General features: G+C 45.5%; 1 protein-coding gene and 1 long non-coding RNA gene across 2 annotated transcripts; one reads left to right on the top strand and one right to left on the bottom strand.

The window, feature by feature from the left end:
- Nucleotides 1-2,990: 2,990 nt before the first annotated feature.
- LOC100191831 (uncharacterized) lies at nt 2,991-4,225 on the top strand. The gene has a single exon (NM_001137255.1). The coding sequence runs from the start codon at nt 3,095-3,097 to the stop codon at nt 4,076-4,078; it is 984 nt and encodes a 327-aa protein (NP_001130727.1). The 5' UTR covers nt 2,991-3,094; the 3' UTR covers nt 4,079-4,225.
- Nucleotides 4,226-4,752: 527 nt separating this feature from the next.
- LOC109942343 (uncharacterized) lies at nt 4,753-5,224 on the bottom strand. The gene is made up of 2 exons (XR_002265107.2): nt 5,186-5,224; nt 4,753-5,090 (listed from the first exon to the last, which is right to left on the bottom strand). It is a non-coding gene; the product is annotated as an uncharacterized lncRNA (long non-coding RNA).
- Between the last annotated feature and the right edge of the window lie 11,697 nt (nt 5,225-16,921).

Here is a 16,921-nt window from a genome sequence, read left to right as displayed (position 1 = left end):
CTTCACTAAAAACCTAGGAGTAAGTGACAATGCATTGTGTTTCAACTGGGTCAGTAATGGCTGATAATTTGCTAGATTGTAAATCATGTTGGATATGATGAAATTTTAATTGCACAAGTTTACCAGTTTGCTTTATGAGATCTAAAGTTTTATCGTACTACTGACCCAATGGGTCTATTTAAAGGGGTACCCTATATAAAGAACTCTTGCTTAGTAGAGCCACACTCCATGTGTTAATAGCCACATTTGAATACAACACATTGATAATTCAATATTGAAAGCCATTATTGCATTGATATTAGTTCCTTTTTCATCTCCAAATTGACTGCTTCTATATATTCATCGTTTCATATTAAAGCAAACATTATTATATCCTTGGAATGACCCCCATTGGCTTCTACTTTATAGTTGAGAAGTCCAGAGAACTTGTTGGAAAGGAGGCTGCATCAAAGAGTGGTCAATCCACATTCATGAACTGCTTTGACAAGGGCTCTAGCAGACTTGCATCCACATCAAAGGAGGGTGTCAAGTTGTACGTCAACAACATTCGAAGTGCACACTTGGAAATGGTGCGACAACGAACCATGGGGAAAGCTTTAGCTGATGATGTGGCAGAAGGCCTAACAAGTGAAGCAACCAAACAAGCTCATAAGGTTTGTGCAAAAGCGACAAATATTGCCGCTCCTCAAGCAAATAGGATATTGGGGCCAATAATTTCTTGTGGTTGGGACTTCTTCGAAGCAATGTACTCTGGCGGAAGCATGATGGGAGGTTTTCTTCGGGGCACTGGTGCCTTGTTTGGAACTTATGTGGGTGGTTTCCTTGGTGAGGAGCAGTTTGGGAAGCTGGGGTATCTTGCAGGAAGCCATGTCGAAAGCTAGGGTGGAGGAAGAATTGGATTCATGATCTATGATGTCATAAGCGGACTGAAATATATGTTCATGCATGTCCAACCTAAGTATGAATCATCGTCATATGCATCAGAAGATGGTCCAGAATACGCAAAAAGATATACAAACCAAGAGGAGCCAACATACTATGAACCATCAAAGGAAAATCAAGAAGAATCAAAATGGTTTGGTTTGTTCTAAATCTATGAACCGAAGTGTTCTGTCGTAAACTCAAGGGCGGAGCTAGGTAGTAGCTAGATTGTTGCACCCCCCTAAAAATGTGAAAACAATGTCTTTCACCAAAAGTCCACCATATATGCACTCATGAGGCAATTATACTCAACACTACTTCGCTACTGGAGCATGAAACAATTAGCTTGTTTTGTTGTACATTTCTGAAGGTTCAACTTCATTTTGTATGGTTACCTAGATTAGGTGTGATTCTTCATTGTAATTATTGTTTTGTCTACCATGTATATAAAACATATGTATCGACTCTTGAGGTTGGCAGAATGCACCACAAACGACAACAATAGTGAACCACTTATATAAAGTTGTGAGTTTATTATTGTTAAAAAATGCTAGGAAGATTGTCTCTAATGTTTGGTTTGTGCTTTGTTTGCTAATACTTTTGACTACTTGATGCTATGTACATTTTATCATATGCAACTTGACATATGGCCATCTTTTCAGTTACTAAAGACTATTCTAAAGGGTATGCTAACTGAAGTTATTGACTTTGTGCAACAGACGTGGAAGTTCCAAGCCACAAATATTTGCCCATAGGATTCAATTCGTACCTGATATATCGATCAAATCTAAAAGATTGTATGGACCACCCGTGTCCTAGAACTCAAGGAACGGCTTTGTGCACGCTCCGTCTGTTTGGTTTGCGAATCTGGAGAGCCTGGCCAGATCCAACTGTTGTTGGACTGATCTCTTCATCAAGATGGTCCAACAACTTCTTTTAAAATGAGACAGAATGCCCCACTGACCATTTCAAAGTGGTTTGTTGGGTGTTTTTGCAGAAGTCGCAGTGGAGCCCACATATTATTTGATCTCTTTCTCTTATATAAAAATCATAGCTTTTCTATATGAAGTTGTATTAAATATAAATTTTATATAGATATGTAGAGTTTGACATTATCCACAACTTTATAGCTGATAGTTTTTTTATTTAATATATTTTAGAGACTCAAATATGCGTTTAAGTTACCAAATTTAATATAAAAATATTTTTTTAAATAGCCTCAAATGTTGACATAGTTTATACCTTGTACTCGATAACTTTTTTTGATCTAAGGGAGACCTAAATATTCTTTTAAAGTTTTTATATTTTTCTAATTTATTTTTTGTTATTTTTTTCACACGACCTCTGATGTTGACTTGGTATACACCAAAGTTATATCTCTCAACATAATCTATAATTTTCTAATTGGCAAATTTTTATTAAAGACCATTTATAGATCTATTTTTATGTTTGAATTCTTTTTAAAGAATTTAAAATAAATAATTAGACCTATAAATAAATTTAGATATAATATTATCAACTACAAAGGTATAGTATATATTGATTGTTGCAGCTATGTGACGTAGACCATGTCAACGTTAGAGAGAAAAAGACAAGATACTGGTTTGCTCTACTTCTTTGTTGTGATTGAGGGAGCAGTTTTCTTGATTAAGTTTTTTTTAAAAAAAAACTTGTATTTTGATTTTAATAGTTCTATCATTAGTTATAAAGAAAGAAGATTAATTATTCTCCGGTGGAGATCGTGCCCGACCCCGACCAAGGTCATGATATGGACGTTGCAAGCCCACTTCACGAGGGGACAAAAAAGAAACAGGGTTACCACTTTCATCAGTTAAAGGGCGTGACATGGACGTGTTGAAGATCCAGCACATTCCCACGTCATGGTACTAACGAGGCATGAAACTGGCCACATGGCCATGGACGCGTGAAGCGCGCCATGCATTGGACATGCTGCATCCGAACTTCTGAAGATCAGATCAGAGAGACACTGATGAGCGAACTGCCGTAACATTCTATTCTATATATACCCTCAGTCCCTGTTCCAGTTCTCGTCAAGCTTGCAGCACCAAGTTGTCGAACACTTGCCTGCTCTTGAGCTCGATCAAGCTATCATCAGCTGCGTCTTGCGCACAGCAACAGCTTCCCAACTGCAACCGTAGCAACCACAACTTCCATGGAGGCACAGAACGGGGAGGTTGCTGCCCTGGTGCAGAAGATCGCGGGCCTCCACGCCGCCATCGCCAAGCTGCCGTCGCTGAGCCCGTCCCCCGACGTCAACGCGCTGTTCACCAGCCTCGTCATGGCCTGCGTCCCGCCGAGCCCTGTCGACGTGACCAAGCTCAGCCCAGATGGCCAGAGGATGCGGGAGGAGCTCATCCGCCTCTGCTCCGACGCCGAGGGCCACCTCGAGGCGCACTACGCCGACATGCTTGCCGCGTTCGACAACCCGCTCGACCACCTCGGCCGCTTTCCCTACTTCAGCAACTACATCGACCTGAGCAAGCTGGAGTTCGACCTCCTGGTCCGCTACATCCCAGGGCTCGCGCCTTCCCGTGTCGCCTTCGTCGGGTCCGGTCCCTTGCCGTTCAGCTCGCTCGTGCTCGCCGCACGCCACCTGCCCAACACACTGTTCGACAACTACGATCGGTGCGGCGCCGCCAACGACCGTGCGCGAAAGCTGGTCCATGCGGACAAGGACCTGAACGCACGCATGTCCTTCCATACGGTCGATGTCGCCAACATGACGGACGAGCTCGGCAAGTACGACGTGGTCTTCCTTGCCGCGCTCGTAGGCATGGCAGCCGAGGACAAGGCCAAGGTGGTGGCGCATCTTGGCAGGCACATGGCTGACGGAGCGGCTCTCGTCGTGCGCAGCGCCCACGGGGCTCGTGCCTTTCTCTACCCGATCGTCGATCCTGAGGACATCCGTCGCGGCGGCTTCGACGTGCTTGCCGTGTACCACCCAGACAACGAGGTCGTCAACTCCGTCATCATCGCGCGTAAGATGGACGCCCACGCTAAGGGGCTTCAGAATGGACACGCGCATGCACGCGGCACGGTGCCGATAGTGAGTCCGCCGTGCAAGTGCTGCAAGATGGAGGCCAACACCCTCCAAAAGAGGGAGGAGATGGCGACGATGACGGAGCTGTCCATCTGATGCAAGGAACGTTTGAGGAATTGTGTGTGGTAACCGTAGTTGCAAATCGTTGTTGCGTCTTTGAATCTCCCATGTAACTGTTTGTTTGCACTTCTTTATTTGATGTCATGCACTGTGAAGTGTTTAATAAGAATGTGTTCTTCCTATATAAAACACATGCACCTATATGTGCTCATACAAATCGAGGGGAAACTTAAACCTGGGTTTGTGAACATAACTCACTACAGTAAACGAGGAAATTTCCGACGGCTAAAACCGTCGGACATAAGAACTAAGCCGTCAGAGATACGCTATGTCCGACGGCATTAACTTATCTCCGACGGTTTTAAGCCGTCGTGGATAATGCGTCGGAAATAGCCTTATGTCCGACGGCGGCCGTCGGACATACGCTATGTCCGACGGCCCCATCGAACCGTCGGAGATAAGGCGGCGTAACCGTTTTACCCGCCGCCTGGGCCCACAGCTGTTATGTCCGACGGTTTAAAGCCGTCAGACATAACATATAGCGTATGTCCGACGGTTTAAAGCCGTCGGACATAACATACCTTATGTCCGACGGCCTACACTAAGCCGTCGGACATAACGTTTTTCAGAAATTGCACAAAAATCTGAAATTTAAAAAATCTGACATTTGCAAATACAAAACAGATTTCATACACATATACACATTCACATTAACAAATATACTCACATAAGTATACACATTCACAAATATAATCACATAAGCATTCACATTCACAAAATTTAACATAACAACATAGTTCCAAATGGTTGCAATAAGTGTTTACATAAACATAGTTGTCCAAACTCCAAAATGAACATTATTCGACGGGTAGGCTTTCACATGAAAGGTTTCAACAAGTGTTTTACATCATTATCACTCATATCCATCGCCACCTCCTCCGGCTGGACTATGCGTGCTAAAAAGATTGTTCACCCACGAATGTGTTGTGTCGTCCTGACCAGACCCATCTCCAGGTGCGGCAACTGAAGCGGGTGGTGTCTGAAATCCCTATAACACAAGCACATGAAATAGTAACCACTCAGTTGTTCATTTAAACACATAAGACATCTATGAACATGTCACACACGCATATGTGTACATACCATAGGGAATTGTGACGGAGGCGGAGGCGGTGGTGGAGGCGCCAACATTGGCATTGGCAGTGCAAAGTCCGGAGGCGGCATCCCATATGTCGGCATCGGGACGCCCGCTTGTTGGGCTAGTTGCTACAAATTATATACAAGTCATTGTTGAGCAAACAAGATACACATCAAGTGTTTTGCAAAATAAGCTACAAAATGTTACTTCAACTTACCGAGAGAAGAGCTTGATTTTGGGCCTGGAGGCTTGCATAATACTCGTCCCTCTTCTTCTGGTACTCGGCTTGTTGTCTCTAGTATTCAGATTGTTGCCTCTGGTACTCCAATTGTTCCCTCAAGACTGATTGATGGTACTCTGCCTGTTGACGCAACACCGCAAGCTCTATCTCATGGGCTGCTGATCGTGAACGGGACAACTGTGAAGACGACGATGTGGATTGTCGTCCACGGCGTCTCAGCTCTCTGGAATCAATCGTAGAATCAAAAATACCCAACCTACAAGAGTGAACCATGCACTTAGTATAGTAACTCATGGCTCAGTTGAATCGCAAGCATATGATGACAATTTTGAAAACCAAATCAAATAATCTCACCGTCCATGGGCTTGTCCTCCTGCACTAGCATATGATGCCTGAGGGTCGATTGGCTGGCTCCTCCAATCGTACTCGTCCCCATGGCGTTGAACCATCTCCTGCCCATACGAAGCCTGGAGGCAAACAATATCAAATATAAGTGCATAACTCCTATGCCATTGCAAACAATATCAAACACATAATAGAGTATGAAAAACTCACTAGACGGTCGGTGGCCGTCTGAGTGCATAACACATCAGGATTCTGAGGATCAGAACCCCTATGGCCTTGCATATACACCTCCACATCCGTGGGCGTACGGCCGGATTTGACTTCCTGTACATAAAAGTTATATTGACACATTTCTATGTAATTCAAAGTTACGACAAACTGAGACTTACCATTCGCTTAGCCAAGCGCACATGACCATCACCGCCGTAGTTGTGGAACGACTCAGTTCCACGGTTTCCCCTGTTCCTTTCGGAAATGGCACGAAACTCAGGGGAAGCCCACCATCTGCACAATGCCCGATAACCGTCTGATCGGGTGGCCATCCACGGCACCGACACCTACATGAAATTTTTTAAATAAAGCAAGCAAATACATGGCTTTGTGCGATATGAGAGGCAACAACCTGTTTACCTCTAGGTATTGCTCCTCCGTCAAGTAAATTGATGACCACTCGGCCTTTGTATTTGGCATCGGTCGATCATCAGCATTTGCTCTGTACCATGCCTTTATAGCCTGAATTCGTGCATAGTACATTGCATCTGCAACGACATCGTTCGCGTTATACTCAAACACGTAACGAGCGTTCATATCATATGATCCATCGTCCGGCAACTTGTACCGTTTCTGCAAAAACCATAGTGTTATCATAAAAGCAAACATATATGGAATAACTAAAATAGTATAAACAAGTCATACCCAGAATGCATCCCAAACTAGTGCCTGTGTGTTGCCAAACGTTCTACAGACACCATAGCGATAATGCTCCCAAGTGGTGGCGGGGACAGACTCGCCAGTAGGCAAAGTCACAAGACCAGGCCAGTGCAGACGAACAAGATTACCAAGAACCATGTTCACCTGCCTGTAGTGTCCTGTGCCTGTGAACGAGTCGTCGATCCAAGTCCTGCAAACAAAAATCAATGTAGAAATTAAAACATAACTTTCAATAACATTTAAGCAAAGATATGTCACTCACTTTCCACTAGGCTTTATCACAACCCGAGATTCGGGTGGAAGCTCTGGAGGTGGTCCAACAAAATGCAGCTTCCTCGTTCTCTTAACTCGAGAAGTTCCAGACCCAGCTGCAGAATCTCCACCAGCCCCAGAATCCCCAGCCCCAGAATCCCCACCAGCGTCGTCTCCAGCATCATCTCCCACATTATCTCCACCATCATCTTCAACATCATCTCTTGCATGATCCTCTACCACTGGTTCCTCAATTTCAGCATCCTATGAAACAAATAACTTACATCATACAATATTAAGTAACTCAAATAATGTAATTTAACAACTAACTTACATCTTGTGGAGGCAAATGTTCTGCCAACGCTCTCCGTCTGCTCATGGTAGAACCTGTGCCCTGAAAAACTGAATCCTCACCCCTCGAGCTGCTCCTCGAGCTACTCCTCGACCCAAGCAAACTACGAGCTAAAGACTTCATTTTCTTTGACATCCTATTTTAACAAAAAACAAGTTAGTACATAAATCGACAATAAAATAATAAAATATGCAATAAAATCATAAAATATGCAATAAAATCATGATCCATACTCGTCAATCGTAATCGTAATCAAAATCAGGATCTAGTTGCTTTCGTCGATTTAATGGACGCCAAGTAGCTTTCTTCTTTCTCGTCACTCGTTTTCTTTTTGGAGGAACCTCTACATCATTTTGATCGCCTAATAAAGATTCTTCCAACATTTCAGTTTGTACATTAAACGTGCTTGTAAGTTCTTCGTCTTGGAAAATCTCAGCAGCCCCCACTTCCTGCTCGATTTGACTTTCAACATAACCAGCATCACCAGGAGCATATAGTCGTTCACGCGGATTAACTTTGTACACTACCCTCCAATCAACCAAACTGTTTTTCTTAGATGGATATGTCATATAATACACCTGCTCGCATTGGTGGGCAAGGATTATAGTGTCGTGGCCTTTTAATCTATCGTTGTGTTTGACTTCCACCATGCCATATTGATTTTCTCGCGTTGTATTTGGAGAAAACCAATCACAATCGAAGAACACCACTTTGAGTTGTTTATCTCCAAAAAACTTGTACTCGATTATATCATTAATGACTCCATAATAATTAGTTACCTTCCCTTCATCATCGACAGCTCTAGTTACAACTCCGGAGTTTGTCGTGGCTGCTAGAGGATGATCATCTTCGAACCTTGTGGAACGGAATCTAAAACCATTGACATCATACCGACCATAACGTCTGCCAGTTACTGCTCCTAGGGATAATTGTCGAATGTCCGGGTGTATATTGTCATTTTTATCTACATAATCTCGAAACCAACACAAGAAATTAAGTCCCCCATCTTTTCCCTCTCGACGAATCTGGTCACGTTCACAGCCAGAGATGCAATTTTGAGAATCAAATTCCCTGTTAGTACAAGGAAACAAACCTTTTAGTATCACAACAAAAATTCTAGCGGCAATGACTAAAATAAAGTTTACACTTACAGGAGAAATTGACTCATCTCTTCCATGTTGTTATACATGTAGAGTAAAGCAGTCTTCCATTCGTCGTTGGTGAAACAGTATGTTGTGCTGGGTCCTACAGTTTTGCCCCTCCATTGAAAAATTTCAATATCACTAATAGGGGGCTCGTCGACATGATACCGCAACGTATGGGCATTGACATTGTGTTCCTCTGCAAAGTACAGGCCCGTGAACGATGCTATCTCTTTGTATTTGAATTCTTCAGCGATGCACCCTTCAACTCGTCTCTTATTACCAACCATTGCACGTAGCTTCTTTAGTGTCCTTTCGATGTGATACATCCATCTATATTGCACAGGACCTCCTACCTTAGCTTCGTATGGTAGGTGAACAAGTAGATGTTGCATCGGATTGAAGAAACCTGGTGGAAATATTTTTTTCAAGTTTGCATACCAAAATCGGTATTTCTTGCTCAAGCTTCTCCATCATCTCTTTCTTTATTTCTTTGGCACAAAGATGTCTATAAAAGTAGCTTAGCTCCGCTAATGCTTTCCAGACATCATTTTTTACAAAACCACGAAACATAACAGGAAGGAGTCTTTCCATTATTATGTGGTAGTCATGACTCTTCAACCCAGAAAACTTGCCCGTCTTCAAATTCACAGACCTTCTAAAGCCCGCGGCGTAACCATCTGGGAACTTTAAGTTTTTCAACCATTTCATCAATTGTTTCTTCCTTTTAGGTTTAATACTGAAAGGAGCACGTGGCTTCTTCTGATTCTCTCCTATCTCCATAGTTGGTCTTCTACAGATTAAGGCCAAGTCTTTCCTTGCCTTAGGGTTGTCTTTTGTTTTGTCGGTGATATTCATGCAAGTGCTGATAATGCTTTCACCCATATTTCGTTCCTGGTGCATGACATCAATGTTATGCATTAGAATCAAGGCTTTCATACAAGGGAGTTCCCATAGACCACATTTGTGAGTCCAATTATGCTCGGTTCCATAACCTTCAAAACGATTTCCATGTTCGTTTAGTTTCAAATCATTAAGTCTCGCGAGAATCTCTGGACCACTTAGACGCTTGGGTGGTCCCCTCGTCACAATCGTGTCCTTTTTAAAAGCGTTCCTATCGAACCTGAACGGGTGATCCTCTGGCAAAAAACATCTATGGCAATCGAAGTAACATATCTTTCCACCAAACTTTAGTCGAAAGCATAAAGTGTCTTCAACGCATATAGGACATGTCAAAATCCCATGACAACTCCATCCAGCAAAGATACCATAAGCCATAAAATCATGAATAGACCATAAAAACGCGGCTCTCAGGTTGAACTTCTGTTTCTTGTAACAATCGTACGCCTCGACTCCTTCCCACAAAATTTTCAATTCTTCAATCAGGGGTCTCATCATCACATCGATCTTTGTTCCAGGATGATCCGAACCAGGTATTATAAGACACAAGAAAATAAATTCATATTTCATGCAAAGAGCTGGTGGAAGGTTGTATGGAACAGCAAAGACGGGCCAACATGAGTACGACGTTGCAGTTAGATTGAATGGCGAGAAACCATCTGTTGCCAAACCGAAGCGGACATTCCGCACTTCATCAGCAAAGCTGGAATCAAAAGCATCTAGTGCCTTCCATGCATCTATATCAGCTGGGTGCACCATGACATTTGGATTCTCACGTACCCCTTCTTTGTGCCACCTCATGTGTCTGGCTGTATTCTTGGAGATGAACAAACGTTTCAACCGAGGTATGAGAGGCATGTAACGAAGCTGCTTACGTGCAATCTTCATAGTCACGGTCAAACCATCGTCGTTTTCAACCTCAACGAATCTACGCTCACCACATACAGTACACTTCTTCTCACCTGCGGTCTCCTTCCAGAAAAGCATACAATTATTTTCACAGACATCGATTTTTTCGTAGTCCATACCGAGGCCAGATAACAGCTTTTTAGACTGATACATGTCCTTTGGCATCTTGTGATTCTCCGGAAGTACATCACTGATCAAGTTCAAAAGTTCCTTGTAACAGTTGTTTGAGAATGCAAACTTAGACTTAATAGCCATAAGTCGAGTCACAAATACAAGGACGATCACTTTTGTGTGCTCATGCAACGGCTCTTCGGCAGCTTTAAGGAGCTCGAAGAACTTCTGAACCTCAGGTGTAGCTGGATCCTCAAACTCGGTGGGTTGACCGGGGTTCTCCGAATCGACAGTTAGAAACTCATGGCGTACATCGTCAAGCATCTCTTCCATCCTATCGTAGTCCTCCTCTTCATGTGACTGAACTTCCGATACAATACGAGGAGGTGGGTCCTCACCGTGGTGCACCCACACCTCATAGCCTGGCATATAACCGTTCTTGCAAATATGTATCGACATAGTCCTCCTGTCAAGGAAATTAATGTTCCGACACTTGCTACAAGGGCACCTAACATCGGTTCCAGTCTCTGACCGAGCAAAAGCATGGTCGAGAAAAGCGTCAGTCTTGGCCACCCACTCACTTGATAGAGCACCTCTTTTCTTCCAACCTTCATACATCCATCGACGATTCTCCTCCATACTAGATACGAGACGTTAACTTAATTAGATAAGTAATGCACGGACCATCCGTTTTTATGAAGAAATCACGCCCCTACATCTGTAGGAAAGGATAGGTCCTAAACCCACCCAGGAGTGACCGACGAGGCCGTGTTTATGACAAGACATATGGTCGTGCGAAATTTCGGCAGCATAACCCCGCTGTTCTCCAATCGCACGCCTAAAAATGGTGCAATTGGAGAACAGAGGGGTTATGCTGCCGAAACTAAGCAGGAGCACATGCTTTTGTCATAAACACGGACTCTGTCGGTCACCCCGAGGCTGTCCAATAAAGGGACAATTCCGGCCCAACATACCTCACATGCGTCGCTTGTAAGGTGTGTTGGGCCGAAACGGGTGACGCCTAAGTTTCGTTTGTTCACACTACGATACACTATGATTAACTAGAATCATCGTGCATTATTAAATAATTAAACTAATAAACCACAATACAATATTACATACGAAATAACATTGCTATGAATGACAAATCATATAAAATGACCTTATTTCCGAGGGCATAATAATTACCCTCGGAAATTAAAAATTTAAATTATCTAAAGCACCACTAAATAAACTAAAACAAGGTAATTTAATTACGTAATCAAATTTAGGCCATATAATCAAATTTCGCCAAATAATCAAATTTAGGCCATCGGATATAATAAGATAAACATTATTTAACATACTAATTATTTAATAACAACATTAGAAACTACAAAACAATATTAATATATACAAAATAAATCTAAAAATACTTACTTTGATAATATGGCGGGCGGAGATGTAGCCGGCAGCGACGGGGCACCCCTGTTGATGTGAGCGACGGGGCGAGCGGGGCGGCGACCGGCGGCCGGCGGCGACGGCGGGTGGGCGGGGCGGCGTGTGGGCGGGGTTGCGTCGACGGCGGCGGGGCTTTGGGAGGCGGGGCGGCGGGGCAGTGGGAGGCGGGTCGGCGGCGCGGCGGCGCAGTGGGCGACGGCGCCGGGCAGCGGACGGCGGCGGCGCGTGGGCAGCGACGGGCAGAGACAGAGAAGAGAAGAGAAGAGCTCGCGCGTGGAAATGAACCGCGCGCCGGTTCCTGCGGGATTAAAAAATCTTACCTCCGACGGCTACGCTGCCAGCCGTCGGACATAATCTTATCTCCGACGGCTGCCTACGACGTCGTCGGACATAATCTTATTTCCGAGCGCCCGTTGTGGCCGTCGGACATAACCTTATCTCCGACGGCCTCGTAGGCCGCCGTCGGAGATAAGGCGGCCGTCGGATGTTTGTTAGTTTACTGTAGTGACTGCTCTACATAGACAACTTTGCATATCAACCAAAAAATTGCTTCAAACCCTAAGCCCCTAGATAACTATGGTTTTCAAAAATACATCAAACATAGACCAAATCAACATGTACAAATTAAGGAGGGGAAGAATATGTTGCTCTTGAAGATCTATGGATCAATTCCAAATTGAAGGTCAAATTAAGAGATTGGAGAAGGTGTTGAGCATTAGATTTGGCAACCGGACGGCCAGACGGTCCACGAGTGTAGCCTGGACGGTATGTGATTAGATTCACTCAACCGATGGTCCTTATCTTGTGTGTGGTTATCCCAACAAACTCGCGGAAAATTGTTGGATCTCACTTACGAACAGGTCCAGACTCCCTAATATATGAAGGGGTATGACCAATTGAGAACACACACAATTCGATCAAACCGATTTTTTGTCACCAGCATCACATTTCACATAAAAAACAAAAAACAGTATAAATATCCATCACAAGTTACCCAAGATAGTCTACTAAAGTTACCACAGCAGAACTATCAACCAAAACTAGGTCATATTAAACAAAAAAACAGAGAATCATATTGTTGACACCTTTTTGGAGGCGCCAATCACTTCAACAGAACCAGCGGCGGTGCCCTCTGCACAGGGGCGGACGGTCCGGGCGCGGGGCCGGACGGTCCGCGGCCTGGCGCGAGGCGGCGGTGCTCTCTAGTCAAGCGCGGACGGTCCGCGGCACAGGGCCGGACGGTCCGCGACCTGGTGCAGGAGCTCGGGTTCCCTGCCTGACGGCCGGACGGTCCGCACCCTAGGGCCGGACGGTCCGCGCGTGCGCAGGGGCGGCGGAAGATCGCCGGCGGCGCCTGGATCTCGCTCCCGGGAGGGACCCCGTCGGGGAGGAGAGATCCTAGGAGTTGTCTAGGCTCGGGTAGACCGACCTAGACTCCTCTAATCGACGTAGAGTCGAGGAGAGGCGGAAAATTTGGGGATTGGAAGGCTAAACTAGGGCTAAACTAGAACTACTCCTAAGATAAAATGCGAAATAGAAGTTGTATTGATTCGATTGTTGATTACAAATCGGCCGTATACCTCTCTATTTATAGAGGAGGGGGGCTGGACCCTTTACAAACTAATTTCCGAGCTTTTCCCATGATTTTAGCTAACAACCGTAGCACAAAACTCGGAACCCTAATCTGTTCTGCGCACGCGCGGACCGTCCGGCCCACAGGCGCGGACCGTCCGGACCGCGGACCGTCCGGCCTCAGGGCCGGACCGTCCGCTTGCTCAATTTGGTGCTCAACATATGCCCCCCTGCCTTTTGGTGGAGCTGAGCGAACCAAAAGCAACTAACTCGATGTTATCACATCGGTTTTCTTAGGCATCTTGCCACTTACTAGGATGGTACGCAGTGGCCTTGGTCTCGATGGTTGACTCAACGGACGTGATCCCTTTAGATTTGATCGAACTGTCAGTCCCAACATCGCCGAGCGTCATACTGGTCCTGACCAATTCGTCACCTTGCCTTCCTAATTCTCTAAGTGTTCTGGCGTAGCTCCGTAGTCGACCAGGTCTTCTCCTTGCAGGTCGTCTTCCTCCATGGGCGTCGGTACATCGTCGGAGGTGTCTTGGTGTAGTGCGGATGGTTCGGCCTCAGGGGTCGGATGGTCCGCGTCCTGTGCAGATGATCCGGCCTTTATAGCCGGACAGTCTACCATACCTGCAGAGAGATGCACAGTTGTCGTTTTATTTACTATCTTTGTGGTCGTTTGACTTTTCTCAACGGCCTTTGGTCTCCATCTCTTTTGTGGTGGCGGATACTGCGGATGCGTGTCATTGAATATTCTTTCTGCCTCTTTTTCCTGATTCTCCTTTGCTCTGAGGCGCTGTAATTTTCGCTTTTGCGATCGTGTCAGTCCCGATGGGCACCATCGGGGCATGGAGTATTTTGGATTAGCTATTTTATTGACAGTCGTACTTTCTTTTTTGTTTGTGTTGGCCGATTCACCAAAAATCATCGGCCCTTCGTTATTTTTTTGTACGACGACATCTGTCGTTCCTATTTTAATGACATCTCCCTTTTTCGTACTGTTGGAGGTTGTAGCTGTATGCCCCCCTGCCGGATTAGTCAGCCTTTGGGGCCGAGTTGTTCGGCAATCTTGCTGGGCCTGTGCTCGTGGACCAGATTGAGGGGTTCTCAATCGATCTTGTACTGGAGGTGTCAACCTATTGAATACAGATGTTTGGGGTGCCCCCCAAGCGGGGTACTGTGGCACCCCAAATGGGTATGGTGGCATGCCCCACATTTGATTTGGGACATATGGTGGAGGTATGTATGTATATGGATATGGCATAGTTGGATATGGTGGTGGAGGTGTCCATGCAGGTACGTTAGGTCTTAATTGAACATTATGACCTCCCGTCCTTTCCGATTGGTGTGGTGGTCCAATCGGTCTAACCTGCCGTCGCACCTGGGTGGGTAAGCGAGGTCCCTTTGGTGGCCGGTCGCTGGGGTCAGCCTTCTTTTTCACATATTTAGACAATAATTGATCAAAGGTCGGGCTAGATTTTACCAACCGACCAGTTGCCTTGAACGTGTTAGTTCTCCACGTACCTATTTCTGGTCGTCGTGGTTCGAAGGCACGTGGTCGTCGCGGCTCTTCGGCGTTGCCGGACCGTCCGCTGGAACGCTCCGGACCGTCCGGTGATGTTATGGACCGTCCGCGCCTGGACACCGGACCGTCCGCGATGCGTAGTATGGGTTCTCGCACATATCCCCTGGTCTGCGCTTGCCCCCCAGTGCCGGAGTTTGTGATGGTTACTTTCAGTGTCTCTCCTCCATCAGGAGTCTTCTCGGTCATCACTTTCCTGCAAGAACTTTTGTTGTTTCCATCGACCTCCCGTGCGTTGCCGATGATGACTTCTTTGTCTTTGCCCTTATCGGCTGTGTTGGGCCGAATTAGGACCTTTTTGCCATTAAAGTCGATCACATTCATTGGGAAGGGCTCCGTGTCCTCCTGAAATTTCAATCGTCCCTCGTTAATGGCCGATTGAATTTGTCGTCGGAACACATTACAATCATTAGTGGCATGGAAAATGAGTTGTGCCACTTGCAGTACGCGCGACGCTTTAGTTCGTCGGCAGGTGGAACGATATAATCAATTTTAATGTTACCATTTTTTAGTAATTCATCGAATATCTTATCACATTTGCCGACATTAAATGTAAACTTAACCTCCTCATGTCGTTCCTTTTGAACTGACTGCAAGGAGGAGCAAGCTGAAGATTTGGCCTGCTCGGGCCAAACTATTTCGGCAGTGTAAACTTTCTTTGGTTCATCGTCCGAACTACTTTGATTGTGTTCTATTATAGGGACATTATGATGAACCGTTCTGACTAGTTCTTTGCTTCGGCTTTCACAAGCCGAAGCTCTCTGATGTAATTGTGCTAGAGTAAAGAACTGGATGCCTTCTAATCTCTCTTTTAAATAATAGCGCAATCCATCAAAGGCTATTCCCGCCAGTTGTTTATCTGTTAAATGAATTTGAAAGCATCGGTTTCTCGTATCCTGGAATCTCCGGATATAATCACTAACCGATTCATCCTTTTCTTGTCGTAGGGTCACTAAGTCTACTAAATCTAGCTCATAATCACCAGAGAAGAAATGTTCATGAAATTTTTGCTCTAAGTCTCCCCATGACAAAATGGAATTAGGAGGGAGCGTGGCATACCATGTGAATGCAGTCCCTGTTAAGGATAATGAAAATAAACACACACGGAATGCTTCAGTGTCGGCCAATTCTCCTAATTGTGCTAGGAACTGGCCTATGTGCTCACGCGTGCTCTTTCCTTGGTCACCCGAAAACTTTGCAAACTCGGGTATCCTGGTTCCCTGTGGGTATGGGTGGTGATCAAATCGGCTGTCATAAGGCTTCCGATATGATTGCCCCCCAGGGATCATGCTTACTCCGAGCTTATCTCGGAGCGCCCCGGCTATTTCTTCCCTCACTATATCAATGGCAACTGGTGCAAGACCACCGGCTCTCTGGTCAAACATAGGTGGGGTTGGTTGCATGTTAGTATGTTGTCGTTTCCTCCATTGGTTTGAGCTACGTGGTGCATTTCTATTTGCCCTATATGGCTCATATGTTTGATCGTTTCTTTCCGGCCTTCTAGGTGGGGCCGGAAAGCTTTCCTGGGCTCTGGATCCTGAATTAATGGGCTGGTGCATTGCATAATGTGATGGGAAGTGTTGCTGGGACGGGCGAGTATTCAGGTAATAATCCCCCTCAAAAGACTCAAGCGCGGACTGTCCTGATACGTACCCGGACCGTTCGTGATTATATGCGGACCGTCCGTCGTTGTATGCGGACCGTCCGACTGGATAGTTTAAATTCGGTGCCCTATGTGGTGGCTCGGGTGCGTGTCTAGGTAACTCATTAAAAATGGGCCCGGCTGTGGCTGACCCGGACGGTCCGCGCTTGCGAGCGGACGGTCCGAACATGTGTAGATCGGCTGGTTTACTGCCGATTTGCGTTTGCTCAGGATACGTGTCCATCGACATCCCATAAGGGGGTTGTGACTAGTCGTGACAACCTCTAACCGATGTATTACGTGTATTATCTCCTAAT

This window comes from Zea mays, chromosome 9 (assembly GCF_902167145.1).
Source record: "Zea mays cultivar B73 chromosome 9, Zm-B73-REFERENCE-NAM-5.0, whole genome shotgun sequence".
Taxonomy (NCBI): Eukaryota; Viridiplantae; Streptophyta; class Magnoliopsida; order Poales; family Poaceae; genus Zea; species Zea mays.
Note: the sequence above shows the minus strand (reverse complement) of the source record. Positions and strands in the feature narration are given on the sequence as shown.

Bases quoted from the DNA above. Each gene is read 5' to 3' on its own strand.
- LOC100191831 (NM_001137255.1), top strand. From the start codon at position 3,095: ATGGAGGCACAGAACGGGGAGGTTGCTGCCCTGGTGCAGAAGATCGCG.